At 55.4% G+C, this 19012-nt stretch overlaps 6 protein-coding genes across 6 annotated transcripts; 5 read left to right on the top strand and 1 right to left on the bottom strand.

Annotated features, from left to right (window-relative positions):
* Positions 1-368: 368 nt before the first annotated feature.
* On the top strand, positions 369-2030 carry G647_03140 (T-complex protein 1 subunit delta; the record flags this gene model as incomplete). The annotated part of the gene is made up of 2 exons (XM_008727486.1): positions 369-422; positions 471-2030. The coding sequence occupies 2 exons, from the start codon at positions 369-371 to the stop codon at positions 2028-2030; spliced, it is 1614 nt and encodes a 537-aa protein (XP_008725708.1).
* A 2868-nt stretch (positions 2031-4898) lies between these two features.
* Positions 4899-6470, top strand: G647_03139 (uncharacterized protein; the record flags this gene model as incomplete). The annotated part of the gene is made up of 2 exons (XM_008727485.1): positions 4899-4959; positions 5050-6470. The coding sequence occupies 2 exons, from the start codon at positions 4899-4901 to the stop codon at positions 6468-6470; spliced, it is 1482 nt and encodes a 493-aa protein (XP_008725707.1).
* A 249-nt stretch (positions 6471-6719) lies between these two features.
* Positions 6720-9353, top strand: G647_03138 (succinate dehydrogenase [ubiquinone] flavoprotein subunit, mitochondrial; the record flags this gene model as incomplete). Its single annotated transcript, XM_008727484.1, has 9 exons — positions 6720-6917; positions 6977-7034; positions 7093-7190; positions 7242-7390; positions 7439-7463; positions 7581-7595; positions 7649-8506; positions 8589-9079; positions 9134-9353. The coding sequence occupies 9 exons, from the start codon at positions 6720-6722 to the stop codon at positions 9351-9353; spliced, it is 2112 nt and encodes a 703-aa protein (XP_008725706.1).
* A 368-nt stretch (positions 9354-9721) lies between these two features.
* G647_03137 (uncharacterized protein) lies at positions 9722-10490 on the bottom strand (the record flags this gene model as incomplete). Its single annotated transcript, XM_008727483.1, has 2 exons — positions 9722-9959; positions 10387-10490. 2 exons carry the CDS (start codon positions 10488-10490, stop codon positions 9722-9724), a joined length of 342 nt encoding a protein of 113 aa, XP_008725705.1.
* A 2436-nt stretch (positions 10491-12926) lies between these two features.
* On the top strand, positions 12927-13721 carry G647_03136 (uncharacterized protein; the record flags this gene model as incomplete). Its single annotated transcript, XM_008727482.1, has 2 exons — positions 12927-13041; positions 13150-13721. 2 exons carry the CDS (start codon positions 12927-12929, stop codon positions 13719-13721), a joined length of 687 nt encoding a protein of 228 aa, XP_008725704.1.
* Positions 13722-14741: 1020 nt separating this feature from the next.
* Positions 14742-17372, top strand: G647_03135 (uncharacterized protein; the record flags this gene model as incomplete). Its single annotated transcript, XM_008727481.1, has 2 exons — positions 14742-16537; positions 17204-17372. 2 exons carry the CDS (start codon positions 14742-14744, stop codon positions 17370-17372), a joined length of 1965 nt encoding a protein of 654 aa, XP_008725703.1.
* Between the last annotated feature and the right edge of the window lie 1640 nt (positions 17373-19012).

Here is a 19012-nt window from a genome sequence, read left to right as displayed (position 1 = left end):
GACGAACAGGGTTGAATGAGGGATCAGGCGAGCGAGGCTAAGGTAAGGGAGCTGACGCAGCGAAAATTCGGAGGTAATGTGCAGTGGAGGGAAGGAGATGCAGACGGTACTGAAGGCGAAGACGAGTACGGAACTGATTGGATGGCGAGGTGTTGACACAGGATGCATCATCGCGCCGTGCCTGACGCAGCCTTGCCTCACCACGCTCACCTGCTCAAATGATCCACCGCAGTTTCAGCCTTGCGGTGACTTTCCCCTTCTCCAACTTTCAGCGAAATTTCCGTGTGCCTGGCGCATGCAGTCGAGTTGAGCAAAAGAGTGCTTTCTGAAATCAACCTGGCATTTCCTTTCGCCCACGTATCACCAACATGGCGGCTGCATTGGGGATTCAAGGCAACGCCGGCGGCAATGCTGCCTTTAAGGTACGTTTCTGAGTGCAAAGACTCGTCCACGACTAACTGGTTTCTTAGGATAAAGAGAAGCCGATGGCTGTGCGGTCAGCCAATATCATGGCTGCGCGAGCAGTCTCGGATGCGATCAGAACTTCACTAGGGCCTAGAGGGATGGACAAAATGATCCAGTCAGGCAAAGGCGAGAGTTTGATCACAAACGACGGCAGCACAATGTTGAAGAGCATGAGCGTGATGCATCCCGCAGCGAAGATGCTGGTCGACCTGAGTAATGCACAAGACGTCGAGGCCGGTGACGGGACGACCTCTGTAGTGGTCATTGCTGGCAGTCTGCTTGGGGCCGCAGACCGCCTACTCGCCAAAGGCATCCATCCCACCATCATTTCCGAGTCTTTCCAAAGAGCGTCCAAAGCCGCCGTCAGAGTTCTGGAAAACATGTCGCAACCTATCTCCCTGTCCGACCGCACCACCCTTCTCCAGGCTGCCTCAACCTCTCTCTCCTCGAAAATCGTGTCCCAACACTCCGGATTACTTGGCCCGATGGCCGTGGATTCGGTGCTCAAGACGATCGATCCAAAGACTGCGGAGAATGTGGACCTACGGAATATTAGGATCGTGAAGAAGGTTGGCGGTACTATCGAAGACTCGGAAATGATTGACGGCTTGGTCCTCAACCAACCTGTGATCAAGAGCGGTGGTGGTCCAACCAGGATAGAAAAGGCGAGGATCGCATTGATCCAGTTCCAACTCAGCCCTCCAAAGCCCGACATGGAAAATCAAATTGTGGTCAACGATTACAGACAGATGGACAAGATCCTGAAGGAAGAACGAACCTATTTGCTCAACATGGTCAAGAAGATTCAGAAGGCCAAGTGCAATGTGCTATTCATCCAAAAATCCATTCTCAGAGATGCGGTCAACGACTTGTCATTACATTTCCTGTCGCGGCTGAAGATCATGGCCATCAAAGACATCGAGCGAGACGAGGTCGAGTTTCTGTGCAAGAGCACCGGATGCAAGCCCATCGCGAACATCGACACCTTTTCAGAAGATAAACTTGGCAGCGCAGACCTGGTGGAGGAAGTCAGTTCGAATGGGGCTCGATATGTCAAGGTCACCGGTATCCGGACGGCATCACCCCAACACCAAACAGTGTCGATTATTGCTAGAGGCGCCAACGCGTTGGTCCTCGACGAGGCGGAGCGATCAATACACGATGCTCTGTGCGTCATCCGGTGTTTGGTCAAGAAGAAGGCTCTGATTGCTGGTGGTGGAGCACCAGAAGTTGAGATAGCCCACCAGTTAGCCAAACAGGCGAGAGAATTGACCGGCACGGAAGCCATCTGCTGGAAGGCTTTCGCAGACGCGATGGAGGTCATTCCCACGACTTTGGCTGAGAATGCAGGTCTAAACAGCATCAAAGTGGTGACTGATCTACGACATCGACATGACATGGGAGAAAAGAATGCCGGAGTCAGCATCCGGAGTGGCGGCGTCAAGACGAATATTGCAGACGAGAAAGTGCTCCAGCCTCTCCTCGTGAGCACGAGCGCCATCGAGTTGGCAGCTGAGACGGTCAAGATGATTCTACGGATTGATGACATCGCATTGTCACGATGATGGATTATGAGGACGGGGATCTGGTCTAGGGAGTCGGGATAAAAGTGAGTCGAGTCATGCATAGCGAGGCTCTTGAATGAAAAACCCACGTGCAGCCGGACGCATAGTCGGAAGTCGACTCGAACAGTGTGAACCTGTCAAGATGGTCGATACATCTGCTGCTTGTCGTACTCTGTCCAGCGAAGAGCTTCCGTGATACCTCCTGGGGCACCATGCTGAGTAGGACCAGGAATAAAGCCAGCAGGTTGTTGCTCCTATCACTAAACTAAATCCATCAACGAGGTAAACAGGAGCGCCTTTCGTCGACGAGCTGTTCCGTATCCAACACTTTCTCATTGAAAGCTAGCAGCGGGGCCCCATGCCTGTATCGCTCGGCCTCGCATGTATTCGCGTAATCACCCTCGAAAACCTCAAAGTGTACTCCGTACAAGTATGTTCAATGGTTCGATCAATCACCCCTGGTCGGTACCTGCGAAAGCGATCCTCAAATTGTCCACACCTCCACCAAATACCTAGGCAGTTTGTTGTTTCGGACGCGGAGTATGCTGGCCCGCAGACTGCATTATACCTGACCTCGATGCTACAATAACGACCCAACAACACTTCTAAGGGTCAGGATCTTCAGATCGAAGTCCTAGACCCACGCCCACATGAGAGGAAAGACGTTTGCGGGTTGATATCTGGATAAAAACCCAGAGACGCCTGTCATGACCTTCTCACTGTTCTTCTCGCACCATTTCGTCTCTCGGCCGCTTCGAGCCTCCACCATTTCTACCTAAATCACCTCATAGCTCGCAGGACCTGTCTACAAACGAGATTCCTGCCTGTGATCCCTTACATTCTCATATGATTGATGCACAGTGCCCGTCATCTAGCCTTTGGCCCGAAAACTCCTTCAGGAATGACACTATGAGCCCGTCGACCCGGCCATTTACGGTCGGGAATTCCGCAGAGGGTACTCCATCTTCGAGAAACACGGGCCGGCTGTAAGTCGTGAGTCGTAGCTGTGTTTGTCACCCAGACAACATCCCATGTCTCAGACCTAGTCTTACGTGTTGACCGTTCATCCTGGTCACTGGGGCATCTATTGGATTGAGCCTGTTCGATCCGGAAGTAGCCACAGATGTTCTCAAGCGGATCAAAGACTTCCCCGCCACAGATGGACATGGCGGCCGTGATCATGGACATCTTTGAACCCAGTCTCCTCACCAGCAATGGCGAGACTGGAGCGCGCCAACGCAAATCCATTGCGCCGAATGTCAACGAGAAGATCAGCGAGTCAGTCTTTGACGGGTCAATCCCAAAAGCACATCGGATGCTTTCCTCCGACCTGGAGGACTGGAAAGACATCACCGATGACACTATGCGCGGCTGCAAGAAAATCGCCATCAACTGACCTATATGGAGGCGACCGAAGATGATGGTGGAAAAGTGAATTCTCGTGCTCCTGATCAGTTCATATTGATGCTTTTGTTCGTGCTTTTGGAGGTTAAATGGGCGGCATCGTAGCATTGCTGAAGCGTCCGCGCTGCCAGCGAGGATGCTCACATTGCCCAGCTTTCCATCATTCGGGCAGCACATTGGTCACGCGATGAAAGAGTTCCCATTGTATACCAGGGAAATGCCTGAGAACGAGACGCAGATGCAAGAAGACAGCTCCGAACCGTGGAACAACTTGATGAGCTTGCTCATGCGTCTAACAGCTTCCCCAAAGATGAAAGACAGCCGGACCTAGGGATGGACAACGCCAGCAAGACCGCACAGATCCTCTCGGAGGAGGAAGTCCTGGGCAACCTCTTTGTCTTTACGTCGGCTGGTTTCGATGCCCCGGCGAATACAGTACCATGGCATACGCTTTGGCGTTGTCCGAGACGTACCCGGAATGGCAAGACTGGCTGTATAGGGAGATCAGCCAGATCATCGGAAACAGGAAGATGGAGAGCCTGGAATGCAATGAGGGATATCCTCACTTGTCGTGTTGTCTGGCCCTTATGGTACGTCTCTCAAGGACGCGACACCTGCGCTCAATCCTTTTAGAGGCTGTCGCCGCTCTTCGTCAAGATTCGGCAAAGGAAAGCATGCTAACCATTACGAGCAGCTTGGAACTATGCGACTCTTTGAGCCGGTAACTCACATGCAGGTCCTCGCCAGATCCTTCTGCCCAGCACCCACATACTGATGACAACCACAGTGCCAGAAAAGTCAACTCATACTCCGACGTCGAATTCAAGACCACATCTAGAACGTTTTGCATCTCGACGAACACCATCATCTACATCAGTGCCGCGGCTTTTGATAGTGCGCCAAAGTTAACGTTACAGATGGCTAGCAAGCGGGACTTGGAGGGGAGACGGATCGGGAGGTGAAGAAGGACATAAGGAGTTTAGTATGGCATTGGGGAAGGGTGCTGCCCTCTACGGAGTATGGTCAGGGGGCTTTCCGACAGGAACACACAACACATAGGTATGTATCTCCTCCTCTACCCACGAGCTTCCCCATCTCGCTGCTGATCCCTAGAACATCACTCACCAGCCACTCCGAGGAGGTCCTTCAAGCCGGGAATCGGGGTCTGCCTCGGCACTCGGACGTGCAGAACGACCTCCTTCTCCTCATCTAGCAAGGCTTCATACGCCCTTCATGCTCTTCCACCAGGGTATGGGCCTGATATTGTCATCATTGCGGATTGTGGCCTGCATTTGGTAATGGATTTCCCCCGGACTTTCTCCCGTGCTCTCAAAGTGGTAAGCGGTGACTTGATCGCAATAAGTCCATCCGAGGCAAGTCAATCGTCGAGGCGTGATTCCATGCAATATGTATCTCGCCCTCTTGCTCATGTCCATGGCCTGCATCCTCGCTCAAATCTAGAGCATGCCGACTGATGAGATCGCAAACGTCGCATCCGTCTATCTGGGGGAGAAACCCGAGGAAGGTAGGTCAGCATCTTGATGTCCAGTGGCATGCGAGAAGCTGAGAGCCCCGGACTTGATACCACACAGTGGCACGCTGCTGACTTGGTTAGGACACGGTGTCGCCCAAGCTGTTCGGGAGGAGGTGAAGGCCGGTGCTCCTGGCCTAGGCCAACATCATGGACGCAAGGAAGTCTTTTCAGGTCCAACCGAGCAGATTGCTACCGCACCGGCGCCATCTGACTCTCCTAATGAGCACGAACAACCAGTCCAGATTGGAGAACAATCAGCGAATGCGCGTCCGATTCCGCCGCCAGATATTGGTCTACAGCCATGGCTGCAGGTGATCGCGGGCCACTTCCTGATGTTCAACAACTGGGGTCTCGTCGTCTCCTACGGCTCCTTCCAGACCTACTATGCTTCATCCGCCGGTTTGGATGGCGGCAACGCGAACCCATCACTCATCTCCTGGATCGGCTCCATCCAAAACACCTTGCTCCTGCTGGGCGGGGCGTTCGGGGGCCGGTGGTTCGACGCCGGCTATCATCGCTACATGGTCGGTAGTGGGACCATCCTCGTCGTCTTCGGCCTCTTCATGACCAGCCTCGTGACCAAGTTCTACCAAGCACTCCTGGCGCAAGGTTTCTGCGTCGGTCTGGGCATGGGCTTGCTCCTGATCCCCTCGGTCGGGCTGCCGAGTACGTGGTTCGTGCGCCGGCGCGGTCTCGCCGTTGGGATCGTGAGTTCGGGGGCCAGCGTCGCGGGCATCGTCCTGCCTATCGCGCTCCGCCATCTCATCGGCACGCTGGGGTTCCCTTGGTCCCTGCGCATCCTGGCCTTCATCTCCCTTGCCACGCTACTTGTCAGCAACGTCCTCATCCGTCAACGTCTCCCACCGCGTCGCCTGGCCAAAGGCCCGGCGCCCTTCGTCGAATATCCCGCCCTCCGCCAACTTGACTTTGCACTGTACGTCGTGGGGCAGTTCATCACGTACTTTGGCTTCTTCGGCTTCTACAACTACGTCGAGTCGTGGGCGAAATCGACGGACCTCGACTCAGGTGGATTCCCACTGGAGTATATCCTTCCCGTGCTCAATGCGGCGAGTATCCTAGGAAGATTGATCCCGTGCTTCGTGGCGGATTATACGGGGCCGTTCAACGTCGCGGTGCCGAGCCTCTTCGTGGCCAGTCTGCTCGTCTACGTCTGGATTCCCGTCCGGACGATCGGTCCACTGCTCGCCATCACGGTTCTGTACGGGTTCTTCTCCGGAGCCGTGATTGCCATCACGCCTGCCGTGGTCGCCAGTCTGACGGAGGACTTGACGTCGTTCGGCGGGAGGATGGGCGTCATGTTCTTGGCCATTGCGTGTTCCTCGCTCGTGGGCCCACCGGTTATGGGTGCGATCGTGGAGATGCACGGTGGGAATTACGATGCCGCGAGAGTATATGCCGCGACAATGTTGCTAGGAGGAGGCGTCTGTTTTACGCTGGCGAGGATGGTCAAGAGCAAGGGGAAGTTGATGGTCAGAGCGTGAGGCTGCAGCGGTGCCTTTGTAAATAGATGGTATCTACGCATCAGGTCAGATCCACCCGGAGCTGCTGCATTCTGTCAGTCTTCGCACCACCTTTGCACAATAAGAGCATCGCACCGTTTTCTGGCTCGTCGCCCTCTTCTGTCGCAGGTGCTGTAGAAATAGGCGTCGTGTGATTGGTTCGTGGGCGGCGTCGGAAGATGCCTCGGGCGCGGTCGGTCGGTCGATCCACCTGCGACTTGAGCTCGCATCATGGATCTTGGTCTTGGTCTTGGATCATTGTCAATTGACTTGACTTTCATTCCGTCGTCTCCCTGCGCTCTTTTGCCCCCCCGCCTCGCCACGCTGCGTCGCGACCTGTTCCTGTCTGAACGTCGAACGTCGAAAGCATTGCCATCGTCGACGATGAGCTCGTCTCGGATTCTGCGGAGCTTGGCTCCATGCCACAAGGTGCGCTTTGACTGACGGAGCTTTGGAGGGGCGATCCGGTACTGATTCCGATGGCCCAGTTCACGCGACCTCTCCGACCCACGAGCAGACGACAATTTTCCTCGACGAGACCTGCCGGTAGGATTTGCACAATGATGAGCAGCTGGGCGATTGAAGACGCTAAGATTTCACACAGCACGAGTGGTCGCCTCTCAACCTCTGCGAGCGAAGGAAGCACAATCGCCCTTGACTGCCACTGGTGGTTCTTATGCCATTATCGACCACGAATACGATGTGAGCAGCTAGCATGAGACGGTGCGAAGGTGCAGGCTGACGACGTTGCAGGCCGTGGTCGTGGGCGCCGGTGGTGCTGGTCTCCGAGCTGCCTTCGGTCTGGCGGAGGCTGGATTCAACACAGCATGCGTAACGAAGCTCTTTCCTACGAGAAGTCACACCGTGGCGGCACAGGGCGGTATCAATGCCGCGTTGGGAAAGTGAGTGGGCTCGTTCCGGAGACAGAGGCGGCACTGACGAACGCACAGCATGCACGAAGACGACTGGAGATGGGTAAGTGCTTGCATGTGGCCTCTCGAGGGCCGGACTCGGACATCCAGGTCCCCCGCGAGATATGTGGTTGTCAAGGATGTTCAAGAAAGCTAACTTTGCGGTATTCTGCCAATCTAGCACATGTACGATACGGTATGTTGTCGCTGCATCCTGTGAAGATGTCCTAGACGCTCATGATCGTGCAGGTAAAAGGTTCAGATTGGCTGGGTGACCAGGACGCCATCCACTACATGACCCGCGAAGCCCCCCGGTCCGTCATCGAACTTGAAGGTTACGGATGCCCGTTTTCGCGGACAGAAGATGGCAAGATATACCAGCGTGCTTTTGGTGGCCAGTCCCAGAAATACGGCAAGGGCGGACAGGCATATCGATGTTGCGCCGCCGCCGATCGAACCGGTCACGCTCTCCTACACACCCTGTACGGCCAGTCGCTCAACCACAATACCAACTACTTCATCGAGTTCTTTGCATTGGATCTGATCATGGAGGACGGCGTCTGTAAAGGTGTTCTCGCCTACAACCAGGAGGATGGCACCCTGCACAGATTCAAGGCGCAAAACACCGTGCTGGCCACTGGTGGCTACGGTCGTACCTACTTCAGCTGCACATCAGCCCACACATGTACCGGTGACGGTATGGCAATGGTCGCTCGCGCCGGTTTGCCCAACCAGGATCTCGAATTCGTCCAGTTCCATCCCACGGGTATCTACGGTGCTGGCTGTCTGATCACCGAAGGTTCTCGCGGCGAAGGTGGTTACCTTCTCAACTCCGAGGGTGAACGGTTCATGGAACGTTATGCCCCTACCGCCAAGGATCTGGCCTCTCGAGACGTCGTGTCGCGATCAATGACGATGGAAATCCGCGAAGGTCGTGGCGTCGGCCCTGACAAGGACCACATCTACCTGCAACTCAGCCACTTGCCGCCTGAAATCCTGCACGAACGACTGCCCGGTATCTCGGAGACCGCGTCCATCTTTTCCGGTGTGGATGTCACGAAGCAACCGATCCCTGTCTTGCCTACGGTGCACTACAACATGGGTGGTGTGAGTATTCCCCCTCTGTGATGTAATGGGGGTTTCTTTGCAATCTCCCCGACGATATCAGCACGCTAACAGAGCTCCACAGATCCCGACCAAGTATACCGGTGAAGTCCTCCGCATCAACGATCAAGGCAAAGATGAAGTCGTGCCCGGCCTGTTTGCCTGCGGTGAAGCTGCCTGCGTGTCCGTCCACGGAGCCAATCGGCTGGGCGCCAACTCTCTCCTCGACTTGATTGTCTTCGGTCGTGCCGTCTCCCATACCATCCGCGACAACTTCTCGCCCGGCCAGACCCAGAAGGAGATCGCTCCGGATGCGGGTGCCGAGTCGATTGAAGTGCTCGACCAGATCCGAAACTCGAGTGGTCCCAAGAGCACGGCCGAAATCCGATCGGCCATGCAAAAGGTCATGCAGGCTGATGTCAGCGTCTTCAGGACGCAAGAGTCGTTGGACGAGGGCGTCAAGAAGATCAACGAGGTCGATCAGACGTTCGCCGACGTCGGTATCAAGGACCGAAGTATGATTTGGAACTCGGATCTCGTCGAGACGCTCGAGCTGAGAAACCTTTTGACCTGCGCGTGAGTACAAAACAATACCAACTTGGTGATTTTTGAAACTGACAACGTTTGCAGCACGCAAACAGCCGTCTCGGCGGCAAACCGCAAGGAATCACGCGGTGCCCACGCCCGAGAAGATTATCCCGAGCGTGACGACGAGAACTGGATGAAGCACACGCTGTCATGGCAGAAGAAGCCTCATGGCAAGGTCGAGCTGGGCTACAGAGCCGTGGTTGGCCACACCCTGGATGAGCAAGAGTGCAAGGCCATTCCTCCGTTCAAGAGAACATACTAAGCCCTACAGCTGGGGGTCGCACGAGGCTGTACGGAGCGCTCCTCCATGCAGTATTTCACGTTTCCCTGCTCGTTTTGGACGGCTCGGGGTTTGACTGATCTAGTGGAAGCATAGCCAACAAATGTAAAATGTTACTCGTACCATGCATACATGACATGAATTCCGGCGCGTGTACTGCAGCACTTATACAATCGTGCTAGCCGTGTTCGACAAGTACAATCCAGCATTGTACCGCCTACACAGTAGACGTAATGCAAGCAACACGACGTAGCCAACGTTTTGAGGCATCTCGCCTCTCACCTCTCACCTCTCATCTCACTCGCCAATAACGTACTCACACCCTATTCCCACAGTTAGTAGGTATGTAATTAGAGTGAGACGACCTTTTTTGTGCGCGCGCGCGGTGCAAAATTACTGTTGCTCAACTCACCTTCCTCGCCCATCCACACTTCGTGCACTTTGCCGCCGGGGACGTCGATGCGCGCACCCACGCCGAAGGTCTCCTTGGTCGGGTTGGCGTCCTGCGGGTACGTGATTGTCAGGGAGCCGCTGCGGATGAGATGCGTGGTCAGCCCGCCGTGCGAGTGCGGTGGGTAGTGTGCGTGTCTGGGTGCATGGGCACCAGGATAAATTTGTTAGAAATTGAGAATGTTACATGCATGCCAGACGCCAGATGCGTGACCGAAGATGGAAGCTTGAAGATGGAAGATGGAGGATTGAAGATGGCAGATGGAAGATGTGAGATTCAACATGCGAGATGGAAAACAGCGAGATGAAGATGAAGGTACGGTATTCGCCATCTAGAGTCGGATGGATCTCGATGGGTGTACTCGTGCACAGTAGGAAGGGTGATTGTGGCCGGAACAATGTAATGTAATCTCATGCACTGCTGCCACCACGCGACGCTGCGAAGACTGTGCATGCTCGCTTCGTGCGCCATGCCATGCGTGCATTATGCAGGTACTAACGTTCTGTGTAGTCATATGTGCAGTGTGGAGTGTGGAGTGTGGAAGATTGTGGCTGGAGTACTCACGGCCCGTCAGTCCATGTAAAGACATGGGAGAAGCCCCATTCTCGGACGGTCTTTTCGTCCTGGGCGCGCGATGTCGTTCGTGTAGATGTCGTTGAGGTCGGCATTCCGGTTAGACAGATGGTATGCAGTGGCGAGTGTGTGTCCGAGTTTGCCTTGTTCTCACTGTTGTGTTGTAGCAGAGTGAGACACGAGGGGCCGGAACTGGGGGCTAAGACTCAGGAGGGCAATACCGAAAAAGAAAAAGCAATGCATGCAATGTGATGCGAAAGTACTGTGTACTCCCTACAGTGCTCGTGTCCGAGATGGTTCTGGCCTGCAGGACATGTGAGGTCGAGTTCATGGTGGATTACGTCGGCCAAGCGCTGTATGCGCCCTCAGCCGTCACTCGTTTCAGCTTCATTCGGGTCAGTCCACGTGGTTGATTGATATACTGTACTCCGTAAGGTACAGAGTAACTGGTACGAGTACTCATGACTGGTATGTTCATGTCTCACCCCTCCTTGCCTCGTGCTTGATGGTTATCGGCCTGGACTTTTGCCATCTCAGGCTCAGCAGATGCGGCATACACAGTCGTCTCAAGTTCATTTGATTCGTCGCTGAGGACTTGTCTCAGAGCACGCGCCACAGAATGCCTTCACATACCGCTGTTGAAAGTGCCTCTATAGCAACGGATGAGAAACTGTCCTTTCGATCGTTCTGGATTTGTTGATAGCTCGCATTGGGGGTCTCTAGCCCGTGTCACCATCGACTCGAAGTGCTTGCATTGGAGCACCGTGATTTCAATTCCAACTGCAGTTGACCGAGGCTCCCCGCACGCGCTGGTACGTGCTTGCCCATGGCGATCCAGACCGGGCAGATGAGACCGAAATCATGGAGGAGGGCTGGTTTTGAAGTCGCTGCCGGTCTTTCCGAAGTGCTTGCATTCGACGACCGAGTCCCGAGGACTGGATCGAAAACCTCGTCACTTCTTGCCCTGATGAAATCGGTCCGGTCGAGTACGCCAATACCTGGTTGTTTTGTTCCACTGCCGACCAAGCTCTCCTGCGCGTCGGTCGCCTTTCAGAATGAAGATGCTTTAGTCGCAACAGATCAAGTTTGTCTCCTGCGACCACCTCTGTCACAGCGGAGTCCAAACAGTCATGCTTTGTCGAAAACGCCGTATTGGCATCCTCTTTGCGGGAAGCAACAATATCCCAACCCGCCGGTCGTGGCTGTGGATGAAGGCTGAACCAGATGAGGCTGAGCACAACATGTGGTAATTGGTGGTATGGCTTGAACTAGAATCATCCCAGTACTCCACGACCACATTGCTCCATGTCACCGTTTCTGCTCAGTGATGAGGTCTTGGATTCATTGATGTTGTCTCCGCCCTCACCGCTGCTGACGCGTCGATGATATAACTTCCTCAACGGCTGAACAGGCGACATGAACATGGCGAACTGGGCGGACTGAAGTGGAAGACCGCAATTTCCACCCTGCGGCCTTACCTGCTCGCTTCTACGTAATGTAATCATGGGGGCTGGTGGCTGGCCACTCGCGATGCTCCTCGGCAGAGCGTGAAGGTCAACAAAGGGGGCAAGCTTCAGGGGAACTGGTGGACACCGGGAGCAATAAGGTTTGGCCTTGGCGCCGCATCGGGTCTAGTGTTGTTGATTTGGCTCTTCTAGCCGCGCTCCGTTCTCCTTCACCTCCCAACGTCCATCTCCATTTAGAAATTGGGCTGAAGCCTTCAGCATGCCAATTGACACCGGCTTCACCCATCCTTGCGACAGACAGGCCTCCCATGGACAGACTGGCTGGAAGCGGACAGCAAAGAGGTGAGTCCCGGGCTGACTGGATTGCGATTGTAACGGCTATCACAGCATCAGATGATGATGTGGCATCGCAATGGTGATTTTAAAGAGCTTCGACCAGGTCACCTCCGCCGCCACTGGCCAGAAACAGGTCAGCCCGAGCAGGCCCGGCGCCAGGATTGCTCCCTATCCCCTGCGTTCGGACGTCGGTCCGCCCTTGCCTTTGTTGGCCTCGTTGTTCCCCGTCCTTTCGACTTGGGCTCTTTGTGGATGGCCCAAAGAATGCCGATCTCCACTTTCAGCCAATGCTGGGCGTGCCTGGCCCATGCCCTCGGCGATCCAACGCCTCGACAATCTGGGAAGGACAAAGGTGGTGGGCCCATTGTTTGTTTCACATTCATTGCTCACGCGGAGCCCTGGGGGCGGGCAATAGTCGATGCGAAAATGGGCCTGCTATATCTCCTGGTCGCGTTTCTTTCTTTCCTCCTCGTCCTCTTGTCGTTGGTTGATAACGTCCACCGAACATCCAAAGTCTGTGACTTTCGTTGCGCTCTCTTTCGACGCCCACGACTTCACGTCACCACACTCATTATATCCCCGGAGGATACACTACACTCATTTGTGACTCAACCGCCAGCTTGCACTCGTACGCTCCTTTACAGGCCGAACTTGTGACCAACTATCACGCTCCTTCATACATCAAGACGACGAAGAACCACATCGTTTTCAATCGCAAAAACAGCAAACATGCAGCTCGTCAAGACTCTCTCCGTCATGGCTCTGGCCACCGGCGCTGTCGTTGCCATGCCCGCAGCACACCACAAACGTGAGTGGAGGGGTGGCGGCAACAGATGGTGGCAGCGTCCCAACCCCAACTCGGTGGTGACCGTCACGGCATATGATGCCCAACCCACGGACTGGAATGCGGCCCCCAGCCCGTCATCCACCTCCACCTCTACAACCACGACAGCTGAGGTTGTCGTGTCTGCCACTCCCACCTTCGACGGTAACTTCTTCAACCGGCCCACCCCTGAAGAGTCTACCCCTACACCCGCCGAGGCTCCAGAGGAGACGTCTGCTCCTGCTGACAGCTGGGCTCCGGCCGCTCCTTCTGCGACCCCAACCTCTGCCCCAGCCGACACCGGCGCTTCCGGCGGTCAGGGTAACTACATGGCCGTCGTTTCCAAAATGCGTGCCGCTGGTGGCCTCCCATCTTTCACCCAGGACAGCACGCTTGAGGCTAATGCCCTCAAGACCAGCACCGAGAGCACCAACGGCTTGCAACATCAACTGAACCCTGGCACCTTTGCCCAGGTGTTGGCTCCCGGCTCTGTCGATAACTTCGAGAGCGTCTACGTCGGTGGCTGGCTGTGCGAGATCCCCTCTCTCCCCGGCTTGAACGGCATTTGCAGTACTGCTGCTCAGGGTTGGGATCATTCGAACGGCGAGACAGGCCACGCCGACGTCTTGTCATCGACGAAATACAGCAAAATTGGCTGTGCAATTTCCGGCACTGGGGTATGGGCTTGTGACCTTGCATGAGGGTAGCACTGCGGTATGGACCTGCGCTGGGTCGGTTATGACCGGACAAACGTACTACCGATCCCGAGGATGCCACCAGGATCTTCTTGCATGGGTTTTTCATTTGTGTTCTTCGTCAACCTTTTATTTCTTATCGAGAAGTCATGCCGATTGGAAAGGGTTGAAGAAGGTTGCCTGTTGGAAAGACAGTCGGCGCAAAGCTCCCTGGGCTCGTCTCTCAGAACGGACCTGGTGGAGCCAAGCGGGAAATTTATGAATCTTCATTGCATCAAATTTTATTCTCCTCGATGTCTTCTTGATACGAGCCCATGAGCATGAGCTGTTTTGTAGACAAAGCTTCAAAATCTGACATGCTCCTTTTTGCGCATTTGGTCTTAAAAACTGCTCGATGAAGCGTGTCACGTGCACCGCCCGTTCACTCCGTCAGCCCCGTTCAGGGCGGCCGCCCGCGTCAGCCTTCCAGGCGCAAAAGGCCCCAGCTGGGTGCCTAGCTCGGCGGTTGCGAGTGACGCCATTGCCTCGGGGCGCGGCAGGAACGCGGTCCACCATTTTTCAGCTCTCCCAGGAGCTCGCGACTTCTCATCGACGTGGCGGTGTCCAGCACGAATTGCAAGCACAGCTGCAAAGGACGATCCTTCCATGTACGAGTACTGGGTAGTGCCTGTGTGCAGCTAACTCGCCGAGGTTGGTTGGCTAGTGACAAGTCTGCAAGTCTAGTCTGCGCGTTCTTTGAGGATTCGTTCCAAGTTTCAGTCCTCGAGTGACTTTTGACGGTCCCTATCAACCGCCCGCCATGTCTGCATTTTGACGCTTCCTCGAATCTTCCCGCTTCATGATCTGACCTCGAAGTCCACTTCTTCTCATATACCCCAAGACATTCCTTCCAAGTTCAACTCGCTCCCGGTGCGGCGATCACCTCGCCCCTCCATCTCCTCCCGCCGCTCTCTGAGCCCGTGCAAACAACTCTCACCTGGCGAGTGAGAGAGAACCGGCCACCAAAAGATGATGGCACACGCGATAATGAGCCAAACGCTCCCGGTGCGTGCGGCAGGAGGTGGACAACCGTCAGAGACGGCCGCGCACTTCGCCCTCGAACCCTTTTCTCAGCCTGTACTGTCACACCTCCTCTCAGCTCGCAAGGGCGCCGAATCACAAGATGGCAAGAAGTTCAGCGACGAAGGCGCCTGGTTGAATTATATGGCCTCGGACTCGTCGAATGCGATGTCGGCTCCCGTGGACAACGACCTGAAGTACCCCATGTCCTCCTACTTCATAAGCTCGAGCCACAATACCTACCTCTCAGGCCACCAGCTCTATGGCGAAGCGTCCGAGCTCGCCTACACCAATGTGCTCAAGCGCGGGTGTCGATGCTTGGAAATCGATGTGTGGGATGGCGAAAGCGATTCGGACACCAGCAGCTCCGACGACGACGAGGAAAAGTCTGAGACAAAAGCCTCTCGCTGGGGGAAAGTCAAGGCTCGTGCTGCACGTATGCGTTCACGCTCACGATCCGCCTCGCTCGCGGCCGCTCGGCCAGATGGCGGACAGCCCCCTGTGCCCTCCGACCAGCAAGCTTCGGCGCCATATGGTCGACCTGATAATGTCGCATCACCGCGACAGACGGAGCCATCGGCGAATGGCTCCAACTACCTCTCCCCACAGCCTTCGCCGCCGCTAAGTGCCAAGGCCGAGCCGAGAGTACTGCATGGATACACACTGACCCAATCCGTCACCTTTCGCTCTGTGTGCCATGCTATCAGGTCTTCGGCTTTCGCGAGCACGGATTTGCCTTTGATCGTCTCTCTTGAGGTTCACGCCTCGCTAGAACAGCAAGAGGTCATGGTGGAGATCATGCGCGATGTCTGGTCGGAATATCTGGTGTCGCTCAAGAGTAGCACCGAGATTTCCGCTCTTCCGCCGCCCGAGTCCCTCAAGGAAAAGATCCTGATCAAAGTCAAATGGACGCCGAACACGGAGACGGGCGAGTCTAACGATCCCATCGAGCACGTGAATTCGAACTCCACCGACGGCACCGCCGATTCGATACCACCTTCCCCCGAGAAACGAAAGAAGGCTTCCAAAGTCCTGTCCAAGTTGTCGGAACTAGGAGTGTACACTCGCGCGTACACATTCAAGCATTTCTCGCAACCCGAAGCTGCTCTTCCAAACCACGTCTTCAGCTTGTCCGAGAACAAGGTCCATAGTATGCGTTCCGACCCATCGCACGGTCCTGCACTTTTTGACCACAACAAAAACTTCCTCATGCGGGTGTTCCCGAAAGGCACGCGCATCAACAGCTCGAATGTCGACCCGACGTTCCACTGGAGAACGGGCGCCCAGATGGTGGCCTTGAATTGGCAGAAAATGGACAAAGGCATGATGCTCAACGAGGGAATGTTCGCTGGCACGGGTGGTTGGGTCCTCAAGCCGGAAGGCTATCGCTGCACCACAGCGAGTGACAAAGCACAGAAGCCGCTTCAGTCCACGAAGCAACTTGTCAACCTGGAAATACGCTTGCTCGCAGCACAACGCTTGCCCTTACCCGTCGACAAGGACAACTCGCATGCGCACAAGATGAAACCATACGTCAAGGCACAGTTGCACGTGGATCCTCCCGGCTCTCCCGGTCAGTGCAGGGAGAGCGACGGGGACGGGAATAGCAAGGACGACTTTCAACCACACGGCGGTGAGGAGAAGGATTCCCACTTCTACAAACGGAGATCAGCTACGGCTCGCACGGACTGTCCCGATTTCAAGGGTGAAGTGCTGAGCTGGCATAACACGTCCGACGCCACCCAACAATTGAGCTTCCTCAGGTACGTGTCTCTTTCATTTTCACCGATATACACGTTCGGGCTGGGCTCGGGATTCCCCTCCACCGCGACGAAAAGCGATGTGTGACCCCAAAGAGCACTACCGGCCTGCATTGGCTAGAGCCCGGTGGCCGGAACGCGTGTGAGATTCGAACTTTTGCACAACATTTTCACTGCAAGTCCTCGCATCGTCTGACAGGGCTTTGCGTGTCCTTCCTGCCGGATGTCTTGTCCACGTCTCCACTCGACCGTCTCCTGAGACCAAGGAGCTCTCGTGAGGCTCGACATCCAGAGAAGGACCGTAAGGCTGGCAATCAGGCTGAGATGTCGGACCACGCGAGGCTCCGTCCATGTCCACCATGACACGGGGGTTCTAAAGACTGCAGGTTCGGACACGAGTCAGGAGCGCCGGCGGAGACCACAACCCTCGGGTGGAAGACGGTGGTCTCACACTCGGCCTTGTCAGCCCAGCAGAGCGGGTCAAGGACGCCTGCAGTCTTGTGCAATGCTGATCGATCATCCATGCACGATCGTGTTACACAACGCTGCGTCTGGGCGATACACGCCCATCAACCTGTCCACTCCTGCCACGGGGTGCCTCCGTTTCATGTGACGTGTCATATTGTACCGTGGTCATCCTTCTGAGATCGTTTCTGACTCCTTGCATAGGCTTAAAATCATGGACGACCGCTCAATGGGCAAAGACAACATGCTCGCATGGGCTTGCATACGACTTGACCGCCTTCAGCCAGGATACCGGTTCGTCCATTTGCTCAATTCGTCGGGCCTGCCATCTCCCGGCGCGTTGCTTGTGCACGTCTCCAAACGCGTGGAATGAGTGGTTAGAATCCACAAGCGAAGTTGAGGCCCTGGCTGCCTTCCCCACTCACGCACATACTGCTCCTCCCTGTGGAGCATTATCATTGGGCAAGGGTAAGTTGACATCAGGCGACACTGCTTCACAATTCGGTTCATCATAGCAGGGCTGCTCAGTCGGCGGCAGTACGTATTCGTGTATCAGCAGCGTAAAGAGCGCAAGCCGCTCCACCGGCTCCTTGGCCTGACCCGGAGCGAATCTAATCTGCAGAGCTGTGTTACGTTGTGATACGCCTCGATTCTACACAACCAGAGATATCGGAATCTAATTGCCCTCCCCCGCCTCGACAGCCACTAAAAGGATGGGCAGCTAAGGCCCTGCTTATGTCGACGTCCCCGGAGTTCGCTCCCGTGTCACCGTCTTCTTCAGTTCGCCCCACCCTGCTTGGCAGTGGAGTGACTCGTGAGGAGTACCACAGTTTTCACGCAGTGCAGCTCCAGCCCTGGGGTGCTCGTGCGAAAGGACTGGTTCGTTTGGGCCTAGGTGTGCTTAGTGGCCACGATGGCGGCGACCAGCTGCGAGATTCGAGCAATTGGGTCGCGGCCGCAGTTGGTTGGTCCTTTTTGGTGCCGTTCTGAGCTCCCGGGCGACGGAAAGCCTGAAGAAGCCAGTATGCTTTTCGACAGGCGTGATCGCGTCCCTCTCGGATCACCCGCTGGTGGCTCTGACAGCTTGCAGGAGGTTGAACTGACTCTGTCAAAATCAATCACTTGGGTCAGATTGGCCCGCGAAGGGCGGAACAAGATGCTACGGGTCAAACACATCCATCTCGAGTGCAACACACCGCCACCCTGGTGTAACGGCATCCTGCTCACTGTCGCAGAACAAACTCAGAGAAAAGAAGTTCAAAATGCCGTCCTACCGGCTCGGCACAAGCTTCCATCGAGCGATAAACTCAGCAGCCCCGATTGATCCGACCCGGGGACAACCGGCTTCGTGCGAATCATGCATGTTGGGGCTCCCAGGGAAGAGTGGATCTTCCTTGAGGCTCGCTTGTCCACGCAGACGCGTGGTTCTACGGACGCATATGGCACTTTCGCGAACACAAGATCGCGTGGCTATGGTCGTAGAGGGAATATAAGTCGGCCAAGGTACGCGGTGAAAGTCCGTCTCCCAACTACGAGTCGAACTTTGGCAAACCCTCCGGGCGACGTTCGAACCACGACGTTTCGCTTTGGCGCTTACCCGCGTGACACCTGTGCCATGAAGTTCACGATTTTGCATACGAACCGTAGCCTCCCCGACCAAGGAGGTGCTCCGAATCCTAGAGCGCGACCCAGCGATCATGCAAATATTCAGACTCGACCGGTAGGAGACTTCACAGTGCTATCGATGGGCCAGAACACTGACGAGGTCATGGCCGAAGATGAATGGAATACGATGCCCTCGCTGCAAAGACAATGGCCAAGAAGTCTGGGTTATACCGTAGGAAAGAATCCCCCGGCTTCTCAGTGACGATTAGCCATTATCGTCAGGGCCTGACATTCCCGAGACGGGCTGACCGACGATTGCAGGGGAACACGATGCCACAAGTGCGGCCATCCCTGTTGAGGGCGTAGAATCGGCTTTTAGCTTTTGAGGCTACAGCAATGGCGCCTCGA

The sequence above is a fragment of the Cladophialophora carrionii genome, assembly GCF_000365165.1.
Source record: "Cladophialophora carrionii CBS 160.54 unplaced genomic scaffold supercont1.2, whole genome shotgun sequence".
NCBI classification, from domain to species: domain Eukaryota; kingdom Fungi; phylum Ascomycota; class Eurotiomycetes; order Chaetothyriales; family Herpotrichiellaceae; genus Cladophialophora; species Cladophialophora carrionii.
This window is presented reverse-complemented; position numbering and strand designations above follow the sequence as displayed.